This window comes from Mauremys mutica, chromosome 10 (genome assembly GCF_020497125.1).
Source record: "Mauremys mutica isolate MM-2020 ecotype Southern chromosome 10, ASM2049712v1, whole genome shotgun sequence".
NCBI classification, from domain to species: domain Eukaryota; kingdom Metazoa; phylum Chordata; order Testudines; family Geoemydidae; genus Mauremys; species Mauremys mutica.
This window is the reverse complement of record NC_059081.1, coordinates 45,368,765-45,381,507: the sequence shown is the minus strand read 5'-3', so window position 1 is coordinate 45,381,507 and position 12,743 is coordinate 45,368,765. Positions and strand designations below refer to the sequence as shown.

General features: G+C 39.0%; 1 protein-coding gene across 3 annotated transcripts in view; it reads left to right on the top strand.

Moving 5' to 3' along the window:
- The window catches only part of CERKL (ceramide kinase like), a 94,563-nt gene that overhangs the window by 45,044 nt on the left and 36,776 nt on the right, over positions 1-12,743 (top strand). Inside the window, exon 1 of one of the 3 annotated variants that reach the window (XM_045032678.1) lies at positions 11,703-11,805. The exons of the other annotated variants lie outside the window; for them this stretch is intronic. Coding sequence (XP_044888613.1) covers positions 11,802-11,805 — 4 coding nt within the window. The 5' untranslated portion in view covers positions 11,703-11,801. Of the gene's footprint in view, positions 1-11,702; positions 11,806-12,743 lie in introns of those variants that run through there. 3 annotated transcript variants of the gene reach the window in all.

Below are 12,743 nucleotides of genomic sequence, written 5' to 3'. Positions count from 1 at the left end.
TATTCCCGATTATATGTGCATCGCTCATTGCATTGCATCTAGAACATAGATGAGGTTTCAGGTGAATTGCATTATTTACATGGGTGATGTTTTATTACACCGAGGCTGGAACAAATGAAAAGCAGGTGGGTTACCAAAGTAACTGCATGCGTACATGTGAGCAGCTAACGGTAAACATGTATTTTTATTGGGCACAGTGGCTAAATATTAATGAAGGATGCGTTCCTAATAATCTAACATAGATGTAATTGTTTTCTGCAGCCTATATGGAAAAAGTCAAGATTTTGTTGTTTAGTATGGGTGAATTGACGAGAATTATATTTTGAAGGCAGTTCTGATGAAGACCTCTTGAAAACCTTTGCTGAAATGCAAAATAAACATTATTTTCATTTTGCTTTTTTGTGGGTGGTTTTCTACATTAATATTCCTGGTATGTGGTAATCTCCCCCTCACCAGCCCCCTTCATCCTCTTTCTGAATAGGATTCTCTATAGCAGTGTTTCTCAACAATTGGTCCATGGCCCGGTGCCGATCCTCAAGCTCTCTCTGACACAGTTTAGGAAGGCAGCAAGCCAGTCCCTGCTATCAAAAAGATTAAAAACACTGCTCTGTAGCTTCCAATTTGTGTGTAATCATGTATGTTCCAAGAGTATCTAGTCTGTAAAGAGTGCAGCTTTCTGAGAACTTCAGTTCCAACTCTCTCTTGTCCATGTTACAATGCTCAGCCTCATCATAGCTGAACACCTATGTGTAGTTATTTATACCTCTGTTTTATAATGTATTTTCATATTTTCTGTAGTGCCTCGAAGAATAAGTACATACCTTATTTTATGTTTTCTGAATTAGACTCAACATTTTCAGAAGGATGACTTTTTTTGCTTTTATTCATACGGGTACATACAAAGAAATAAGGCTTTCTTTCAATGTGTTTGTTTAAGAGAATATGGTCTTTAGTACAAATTAGTGTATGTTCTGTTAAATGTTAGTAGGAAACAACCAAAAGACCCAGAAAAGAGATGTAACAATACTCAGCAATATTTTTATCTGCAATAATATAGATTTGATATGACTCTAAATAGACATTTTTAGAAATTCAATAAAAGTATATTAGAAAGCCTTTAACTTTTTGGCCCTGAGAGTTTAAATGTATGTATTTATTTTCTTCAATGGGTAGTCTAAAATTTAGCTTGAAACTAAATGATATAGTAACAGTTAATATAAGAATGTATTATATTTTATGTACTGCTTTGCAGCACACTTTGCACACTAAGATTTAATGTGAATGTCTGCAGCTTCATGCATGAAGTTTTAATTATACTATTAATGTTAAACATTAACTTTGGTTAGTGTAACATTAACAGTGGTGCGTATCCATAGTTACACTAACAAATCTTTGTTTCACATTATTAGTTTTTCTTATGCGTAACATACTTGACGTTGCTTATTGTGTAAAATAGTTATAAATGTACATGACAGTGACATGATTCCAAGCTCTTAACTTTTGTAACATAAACCTACTGCCATAAAGCTAAGTACTGAAAACAGCACAGATGTGTGTCTGAGAGTAGCGTCTCTGCTGCCCTATGAGCCTTTGTTTTCCAAACACCCTGATTAACCCCCACCCTTCATGGTTCATTGATTCACTGATAGATCAAGTTTAAACTAGTGCATATTAGCACATGTGTTAGTACCAGAGGAACAGTTGGCCATTCTGTTTTAGATTGCTGGTCCACTTCAGATGGAGGAGCTATGGTAAACAATATAACAGAATAGCAGAGGGCTGAAGAACTGAAGTCAGCTGCAGATTAGTAGTAAATCTCATTTATTGTATATGTTGGCAGTAAGAGTTACCAATCATTATTCATTAAATGCAAGAGAGTTTCTGAAGATTTCAATTCATAATTTGTTTTTGTACAAAGTTTTTCATTAAAAGTGAAATTATTTCTTGGCAAATACGTAATTCAGAAGTCCAGGCCCATTTGCTGCATTAACACTTGCGGTGCAATGGGCAACTTTTTTTTTCACTGTTCCCCTGAACCAGTATTTATTGTCATGACCATCTTCCAGTCATGTTTATTGGCAACCATTTAGTATACACACAATCATATAATCAGTATAGTATATTTCTTCATGCTGAAATATTTAACAATCAATTGCATGTGACTGGTCAATAATATAAGTCAATGATACTTACTTTTTTATAAATAAAATTTTGTTTCCATGTAATATCTCCAACCTACTTATCAATAATAATTCACTTTTTAAAGAAAAGAATAATCCAGATTTAAATGATAGACCAATTTGTAAATTTTTAGAATTGCAATTTAGATTCTTTATTGGGAAAAAAATTGCAGTCATGAATTTGTGGTAAAATGATGAAACTTTCAGATGCAAGTCTCCTAAACTTTACTTTTTTAAAAAGATTTTAAAATGTGCCATATACCTATCCCCATTTGAATGTCCAGATTACTTTAATACTTTGCATAGTCCTTTTTGGGCACAGGCATCTTAAAAAAATAAAGTTTTAAGTTTTCTATTTTAAAGTTTAAGTGGGGTAGCAATATTCTGCTAATTCTCTTGCCCCTCTCTCTCTTCCTCTGTCTCTCGCCCTCTCTCTCTTGCCCTTTCTCCTGATCCTAGGTAGGCATGAAATTATAACTCCATTCTTTGTGTATGTCTTAGCCCTACAGTTCTCCAACAGCTCAAAGTTCTTCACCTTTTCACAAATTCTGTACAAACCTTCACAACCCCTGACTCTTCTCTCCCCAGTTTGTTCATAGTAAGATTTATTTGTTCATATACTTTTAAATATATATTTTACAGACAAATTAGACTATGTACAATTAAATTGGTGATGTGGTATAAAGTTAAAACAGTTATTTTTCCCCCAAGTTGGTTGATGCCAGTTCACTTCACAGGTAAAAATACTGGAAAAATAGGATTCTACCTCTGCTGCAGGCATGCATGATTTCTCTCTTTATACTTTAGACAAAGGAATAATTAATGAAAATGAATTTTTGTCTCACTTTTGTTCTAATTAATTATATTGTTATATTTTACATTTTTAAGTCTTATTATTTCTTAATAGTCGATCCACTTGTAAAATATTAAGATAGTATCAGAGGCCACTGTAATTCTACAGTAAACTACTTGAGTTATCAGTCTTATAGTGGCAACTATGAAGTGTTACAGCCTGAGAACCTTTGTCTTTTCAGCTGTACTGCTTATTTATATCACTATGATAATGATATTATTGTTATGGGTCAGCAATATACTTTTACATTGCTTTCCTTGTTTTGCTTTCTCATAGTCTGACAAAGCAGTTAATATAAAATAAAAATAATTAGTAATCATTAACATTATTGAGTACACATATTACTCAATATTGAAACATCATAAAAGCATATACCTTATAGCAAATGCTATAAATGTCAGTTTCAGCAGCTGAACCCAAAATCACACAGACTGTCTTCTGGATGGTGAAATATGGCTTTTCTTTTGAGTGGATTTTACCAGGAGCTGTTTGAAGTACAGATATTCAGGAAGGAAGGACATATACCTGGAAGAAGGGAGCAGGCCATTAGTATCCTCTCTGTGAAGATATGTGTTTCTGTGGGAGAATCATGCCTTCAAGTGATGTCTCTTGAGGATTCATCTACTGCAAGAGTGCTAGTTATTCTTTGAGGATCCATGATATTGGAAGAGGAAAGGAGCCCAGCATCAGGTTTCCTTGAGAATTCTATGGAAATATATCTGGATGATTCATGCAAATTTATAATTGAATTGTTCGGAAGTTTTTTCCAACACATTTGTTTTGTCTGATGCTCTCTTAGATAATACCATAAAACCAAGGATTGTTCTTCCAGGATGTAAAGATATACTCTTCTACCCCGATATAATGTGACACGAAATAACACGAATTCGGATATAAAGCAGTACTCGGGGGGGGGAGGGGACTGCATGCTCCAGCGGATCAAAGCAAGTTCAATATAATGCGATTTCACCTATAACACGGTAAGATTTTTTTGGCTCCTGAGGACAGTATTATATCGGGGTAGAGGTGTACATGATAAAAATAACCAGGATGAGCCATACCTGATGGTTCTTATTTGAGCAGTGTCTCTAAGGATGCTCCACTTCAGGTGCACATCCGCCTTTGTGCCTTTAATCAGAGAGAGTTGGTAGCACTGTCCATTCAGCCCGAACATGCACTTTACACCTCCTGGTGTCCCATACTGAGGATATACATGGCTGTGCAAGTGAACCTCCCTCGGTTCTTTCTCCATGCTTTTGGTCTGAGATGGAGCATTGAGCGTGCCTGCTTTACTTAGACTTAGTTCTTAGTTTAGTTTAGTTATTTGTTGGGTTTGTTCCCCATTTCCCCCGCCCCCTGGTTTGAAGGGTTATTCTGGAAGTTTGGTCTGGGGTATGCCAGGATCCCTAGGCTTTAAGCTATGTCCCTTCTGCTGGGAAGCTATCCTGGTCAGTGATGGATGTTCTTAGTTCCTCTGCTGTTTGAAAGACACCCATATTATGAGTACATAAGAATGGCCATACTGGGTCAGACCAAAGGTCCATCAAGCCCAGTATCCTGTCTTCTGGCAGAGGCCCATACCAGATGCCCCAGAGGGAATGAACAGAACAGGTAATCATCAAGTGATCCATCCCCTGTTGCCCATTCCCAGCTTTTCTGGCAAACAAAGGCTAGGGACACCATCCCTGCCTGTCCTGGCTAATAGCCTTTGATGGACCTATCCTCCATGAACTTATCTAGTTCTTTTTTTGAGCTTTGTTATAGTCTTGGCCTTCACAACATCCACTGGCAAGAAGTTCCACAGGTTGACTGTGTGTTGTGTGAAAACATACTTCCTTTTGTTTGTTTTAAATCTGCTGCCTATTAATTTCATTTGCTGACCCCTAGTTCTTGTGTTATGAGGAGTAAATAACACTTCCTTATTTACTTTCTTCACACCAGTCATGATTTTATAGACCTCTATCATATCCCCCCTTAGTCATCTCTTTTCCAAGCTGAAAAGTCCCAATCTTATTAATCTCTCCTCATATGGCAGCTGTTCCATACCCCTAATAATTTTTGTTCTCCTTTTCTGAACCGTTTCCAATTCCAATATATCTTTTTTGAGATGGGGTGACCACATCTGCATGCAGTATTCAAGATGGGGGTGTATCATGGAATTATATAGAGGCAATATGATAGTTTCTGTCTTATTATCTATCCCTTTCTTAACGATTCCCAACATTGTGCTAGCTTTTTTGACGGCTGCTGCACATTGAATGGATGTTTTCAGAGAACTATCCACAGTGACTCCAAGATCTTCCTTGAGTGGTAACAGCTAATTTAGACCCCATCATTTTATGTGTATAGTTGGGATTATGTAAGTAAGTGTATGATCTGCTCCTCCTTCAAAAGTAGATCTTGGGGGTTGGGGGGCCATTATCAGAGAACCCTCTGTACACAGGGCTCCGAGCACACTTAGTGCCCTGTCAAGTTCTCAGTCACTGAAAGCCTCAGGGGATGCAGTACGTGCATTGGTGTCTGCAGTGCAGAGAGCTTCACATTCTACTTTTGTGGGTATTGACAAGAAAAGTAGGAATACTAGGTTTCCTTCTAACAAGTCCCAGCTACTGTCTGAGAAGAATGTTCTGGAGACCTCAGGTCCCAGTGGGAGTTTTATGCAGGGTCCGAGTGGCACTGGTACTAGGAGGACTTCTAAAGCATCCTCTAAGAGCCATACTGCTATCAAGCGGCACTTGTACCAAAGACCTTTTCAACATTGTGTAGCCATAGTAGAAGTACTACATCAAAGAGCTCTGTGCCATTGGACCTTTCTGTATCCCTGCTACCAATACCGTCATCCTGTATCTCTACATGGTTACAGCCAGAATTTGACCCTAGACATGCTCATACCAAGTGTTTGGCATCCATAGCACAAAACACAATCAAAACAAGTATCTCTCTTAGTACTGAAGCCGGCCTCCACAAGATCTCATTTAACTCCTGTATACAACCAGTATTGCAGGAGTTTAGATACTTAAAGGACTTCCTTATGTTGAATGATCCAGAATCCCCATTATTTACTGCTACTGGACAGCTGTCCACATCAAGATCTTCTGGGTCACTGACTCCTCATTTTCATTGAAATCTCCTTATTCATTGATTTCAACCACCGAGGTTGAACAGTTATCACCTCCTCTGGATTGTGTTGACAATAACTCTTTTGGTATGCAGATTTTGGTACAGTGTTCTCCTTTCTTTTCTGCAAGTCACAATACTCTTACCCATTCTAATAGAATTGAAGACAGAAGAACTTGACCTCCATCTACCTTGGTTGATGTAAGTCTAAGTAAGTGAGCTTCTTAGCTCCTGGGTATAGAGAACACAACAGCTGACAACCTCAGCAGACACTTCTCCCAGAGTTGAAAATGGGACTTGGATTCACTACTCCTCAACAGCATATTTCTAAATGGATGGTTTCTGGATGTGGGCTTTTTTGCCCCTGCAGTCAACACATAGTGCAAGAAATTTTGCTCAAAAGGGGGACTCAATCCTCAATCACTAGGAAATGTCTTGCCCATTTCATGGACAAGGGCCTTCTTTATTCTTATCCACCACCACACTCTCAACAAGATCAAGCAGGCCAAAGACAGGGTCCTTTTGATTGTACCAAGATGGCTGACACACGTTTGATTTGGTATCCTTATCTCATTTGACTTGCTTCTCACCCACCGCTGTGACTTCCAGTCAGTTACTTTCTTTTATTTCAGATTGCTGATCAAATACTTCACCCCAGTCTGGAAGTTCTGCAGCTCCAGGACATGGTTCCTTGATCGTTTTCAGGGGTAGAGACTTCCTGTTCAACAGAAGTGCAACAGGAGTTGTAAAACAGCTGAAAGGAGTCCATACAACATACTTACCTTCAGAAATGGAGGAGGCATCATCTTTGGTGTACCCATTGATAAGTTTATAGAATCATAGAATATCAGGGTTGGAATGGATCTCAGGAGATCATCTAGTACAACCCCCTGCTCAAAGCAGGACCAATCCTCAACTAAATCATCCCAGCCAGGGCTTTGTCAACCCTGACCTTAAAAACCTGTAAGGAAGGAGATTGCACCACCTCCCTAGGTAACCCATTCCAGTGCTTCACCACCCTCCTAGTGAAAGTTTTTCCTAATATCCAACCTAAACCTCCTCCACTGCAACTTGAGACCATTACTCCTTGTTCTGTCCTCTGCTACCACTGAGAACAGTCTAGATCCATCCTCTTTGGAAACCCCTTTCAGGTCATATTGCCAAGGATATGTTGCCAAGAAGGCTAACGGCATTTTGGGCTATACAAGTAGGGGCACTGCCAGCAAATCGAGGGATGTGATCATTCCCCTCTATTTGGCATTGGTGAGGCCTCATCTGGAGTACTGTGTCCGGTTTTGGGCCCCACACTACAAGAAGGATGTGGAAAAATTGGAAAGTCAAGCAGAGGGCAACCAAAATGATTAGGGGGCTGGAGCACATGACTTATGAGGAGAGGCTGAGGGAACTGGGATTGTTTAGTCTGCAGAAGAATGAGGGGAGGGATTTGATAGCTGCTTTCAACTACTATGTCAGAGGGCTGTGTGATGTTATGGACATGAACTGTGACCGTATAGATTATTGTTGCAACCAAAGTCCTATAGTTGCACCAAATGTTGTCCAAAGGAAGTCAAGAAAGGTGTCTTTAGAATGGTTGTAATTTTCTGGTTATGATTATGCTGTCTGTACGTATTGTTTTTGTATTTGAAGTTATGAATATTGGCTATGGACTTGTATCTCAATGTGTTTGATTCTAAGTAGCTTCAGTGAAGTATTTGGTCAGCTTCTTGAGAAACGACTATTCTCAGTAAGTGCCCAATCAATCTTTGGGAGACGCCAATCCACATCTGAGCTTTCCTGGGAACATTCAAACTAACATGTAAACAATGGCGTCGGCCTGCAAAAAGCTGAATCTTCATGGACATGTCACTTGCGCCGGTGGCTACAAGACTCCATTTTTGTTGCTCTGACTTTGCACAGAAGAACAATGGGGTTTCCGCCCACAAGAGAGAATATAAAAGGCCTTGAAAGCCTCTCTATTTTTGTCTCCAGCTGGCTCAAGAGATGCCCTCTCCACCCCAAAGAAATGCCTGAAAGAAATTGGAACAAAGAACAGTAACTACCGGTGTGTGAGTGATTGCTGGACCCAAACTAGGAAGGAGTCCAGTCTGTGAAAGAAGCTTATTAGAACATCACTGAGGGTGATATGTTTATCCGTAATCAGTTTCTTAAATGTATTAGGCTTAGACTTGCATGTTTTATTTAATTTTGCTTGGTAGCTCACTTTGTTCTGTCTGTTATTACTTGGAACTACTTAAATCCTACCTTATATACTTAATAAAATCACTTTTTGCTTAGTATCAGAGGGGTAGCCGTGTTTGTCTGGATCTGTAAAAGCAGCAAAGAGTCCTGTGGCACCTTATAGACTAACAGACATATTGGAGCATGCATCCGACAAAGTGGGTATTCACCCACGAAAGCTCATGCTCCAATACTTCTGTTAGTCTATAAGGTGCCACAGGACTCTTTGCTGCTTTTACTTTTTGCTTAATTACTTTGTGGGAGCAAACAGCTGTGTATATCTCTCTATCAGTGTTATAGAGGGTGGACAATTTGAGTTTACCCTGTATAAGCTTTATACAGAATAAAACAGATTATCTTGGGGTTTAGATCCCATTGGGAGCTGGGTGTCTGGGTGCTAGAGATAGGAGCACTTGCTAAGCTGTTTTCAGTTAAGTCTGCAGCTTTGGGGTTGTGGGTCAGAGCCTAGGTCAGACCCTGGGTCTGTGTTGCAGCAGATTAGCGTATCTGGCTCAATGAGACAGAGTTCTGAAGTCCAAGCTGGCAGGGAAAACGTCCTCAGAGGTAGTCTCAGCACATCAGTCCCAAGGGGCTCTCTGTGACCCAACCCATCACAGACTGATGAATCATTTTCCATAGATTAGAGAACCTAGTCCAATATGGGATTTAAACCTTATTTTGTCTTAAAACTCTTTTGAGCCATTAGGTACATGTTTTTTGTTTTGCCTGTCTATGAAAACAGCTGTTTTGGTGGCTGTCACTTCTGACTGCAGGGTGAGGGTTTTAATGTCAGATCCTGCCAGTTTTTTAGTGTTCTTCAAGGAAAAGGTTTCATTACAACTACATCCTAAATTTTTACCTAAAGTGTCTTCTGAATTTCACATCAACCAAACCACTCATCTCTCAGTTTTTTTTTCCTGAAACCACATCAGAGTAGGCAAAAATCTTCCTTATCTTGGATGTCAGAAGGGCATTGTCCTTCTATTTGGACAGAACCAAACCATTCAGAAAGCCTCCCAAACTGTGTTGATTTGCAGACAGATCCAAAGGATCCACAATCTCCATCCAGAGACTCTGGAGGTGGATTTTTGGGTGTATTTATCTCATGTTATGAGACTGCCAACATTCAGCCTCCTTCTAGAGTCTGCAGTCTGTGTCTATGTTACTCAAGGATCTTCCTGTGACTGAAATTTGCAGAGCTGCAACTCTGTGCTTTTGGTTCATGCCTCTAGATCAGATGCTGCAGCTGGAAATGCAGTTCTGTGCTCAATACTAGACTCTGCTCCGAAGCACCGTCCTGCCTATGGGAATACTGCTCAGGAATCACCTTAAGTGGAGCACCCAGAGGGACACTGCTTGAAGAAGTGCTTACTCATCTTGTGCAGTAACTGGAACACTTTGAGATGTATATCCCTATGGGTGCTCCATTACCCACCTCCTTTCCCTTTGCTTAGAACAGGGGTAGGCAACCTATGGCACGCGTGCCGAAGGCAGCACGCGAGCTGATTTTCAGTGGCACTCACTGCCCGGGTCCTGGCCACTGGTCCGGGGGGCTTTGCATTTTAATTTAATTTTAAATTACGCTTCTTAAACATTTTAAAAACCTTATTTACTTTACATACAACAATAGTTTAGTTATATATTATACTTATAGAAAGAGACCTTCTAAAAATGTTAAAATGTATTACTGGCACACGAAACCTTAAATTAGAGTGAATAAATGAAGACTCGGCACACCACTTCTGAAAGGTTGCTGATCCCTGGCTTAGAATTTACTTTGCAGGACTTTTCAGTAGAGAAGGAACTGAGGGCAGTTTGCCTGTGCAGCCCTATATATTCTCATTGCAGTGCATGAGGATGTGTGAGGTGTGTGCGCAGGCTGAATGGGCACTACCAAAAATCTCCGATCAAAGGAACAGAGGTGCATGCACGCTTGGGATGGAGCACCCAGAGGGCGGGGGGGCAGGACGGACACATACCTCCAAGAACTCCAGTTACTGCACAAGGTGAATAACTTTTCCATTTTGCTTCTCATGGTGTTTGAATGTTACCAGTAGAAAAGAGTAAAAGGAAGAGCCCTGCAGGCAGCTCATTAATAGCATCATCTACAGGGGCAAATTTCATGTCTCACTTATAGTCTTGATTTGTGCTTTTTGCTGTTTATCATGTTTACTTACAAGGGAAATAGCTCATTGGATGGGGGGGGGGAAGGATTGGCAATCAGAGTGCCAACCTTTATCTACCTCAGAGAAAGAGGGTCACTGATTTTTACAATGAACCTAGAGATTCACTTCAGCAAGGCCTTGAGGTTGGGAGTTTATTTAAGAAATTATTCAAACTGGAATAGAAGTAAACATTTTTCTACTCCTGTTACTATGTTGTTGCTATTTCATACATGTCTATGGCTTTATTTGAGAGGTGCATACATAAAATTTTATACCAAATGATTTATAGTAAAGATATTGGTTAATAAATATGCTGTTTAAAACTGAATTAGGATAGCCTACACTACAGTGGCATGGCATTGTCTTGTATTACTAGGGTCTATGTTTAAGAATGAAGTTCTTCAACTACAGAACAATAGATTTTGGGAACATGATGAAGGCAGTACATTTCTAGTTCAAGAGACCTCTCTGACCAGTGGTTGGGACCAAAAGACACATCCTGGCCTATTCAAGGAAGGAGTAGAAAGACTCTAAAAGTAACTCTGTCCAGACACCTTCTGCTTGAAGGGCTGTCACCATAATGTGAGGAATCTGAAAAACAAGGAAACTAAATGCCAGTAAAAGTACAGATCATCTGGGGTGGCTGAACTCTAATTAGTCTTTAAATTAAAGCATAATTGCTCCGGTATCTGAAACTGATTCTCAAATGTACACATGACCAAAATCTCTAAAACACGTATAACACTCAAGAAGGTTCAGTTCTGTCAATTATTTTTTTTGCTTCATGTTCCTATTGTGCCTATTCTAGTTGCATATCATCCAGGAGGCCCTCAGTATTTCAAGGGATAATTATCAAAAGTGATTCACTCTGCCAGACTGTTGCAATGATAAATGAAGAGCAGATCAGACCATTTACTGTAAATTTGTACAGTAAACATGCTGAGCCACTGTCATAGTAGTCTCTCTAGTTTTGTAGGGTACTCATTTTGGATTAACTAGTTTTGAAGTTACTGTAGGCTTTTATAGAAAAAGAGATTTGTGATTAACATTTGCTTCCTCCAGCATCAGGTTATTTTGTTTGTTTCCTTAATTTTGGTGCTCATAGCTAATCTTGACAAGATTATATATCAACATTTGAAGAACTGAGCTCGATTTTCTATACTTCCTTTCAGTTTTCAGTGAAGATGAATATATACAGTAAATGTTCTTTAATAATTTTAGTCCTTTAATTTACATTCATCAAGACAAATGGGTTAGTAGTGCTAATTTTTATTCCTAGAGTTTTCAAGGTTTTGATACTTGGAAAAGTCTTCAATGCAAAAATATCTTTTTTCCTTGACATTGAAATAGCTTTATTATTAGCATTTATTGAGTCTCTTAGAGTATGGTATAAGCACTGTTTAAAATTCAAATGTTCAGGTGAGTGTTCAGATGTTTTGTGTTATTCCTTTTCAATCTTCGAAGTAAAGTGAGTGAAGAAAGGGCGGGGATCCTAATCAGCAATTGCAAGATGTAGCTGGTTTTAAGGATTGAACTATTGTCCCTTTTAGAGTGAGAAGTAAAATTTTTAGTTATGTCTCTTTCTGGCTTTGGAGATAATTTTTTCACTTAGTACAACTGAGCGTAAGGCACTTTCATATTGAAAGCATTATGCTCAGCAGCTCTGCTAGTATTAATGCTGTTCCCTTGCAACCTTCTTGAACCCTTGTGCAAGCTTACAATTAAATAACAAACTGTACTACATGTTTTCTGAATTTACACTTGAAGGCAGTACGGCACAGAGCACATGTATGTGTAGGTATCTCTATTAGAGAGCATGCATGTACAGATATTAATTTACTTTAGAATTCATTATGAATTTGTTCAAATCATACATTGAAGAGAATTACCAAAGAAACAGTTACTTTATATAGTAGTCCTCAGTTTTTATAGCTCAAGATCAGACTCACTGTTACTGGCAGTAGGTGATGGTGACTAACTTGTTCCTACTGGTTATTCTTAGCTGTAGACTAATAAGCAGGTCAGAGCTTCAGTGGCCCCAGGATTAAGTGTCAGATTAAGATAATGAGCACACTCATTCAAGAAGACAATAAGGTCCTCTAGGTTTATTATAACTACTATCCTCAAATCAAGTCAAAACCACTTTATTAATAATGTTTAGGTTTTTTTAAATGTAAAGCTTTCCCAGTA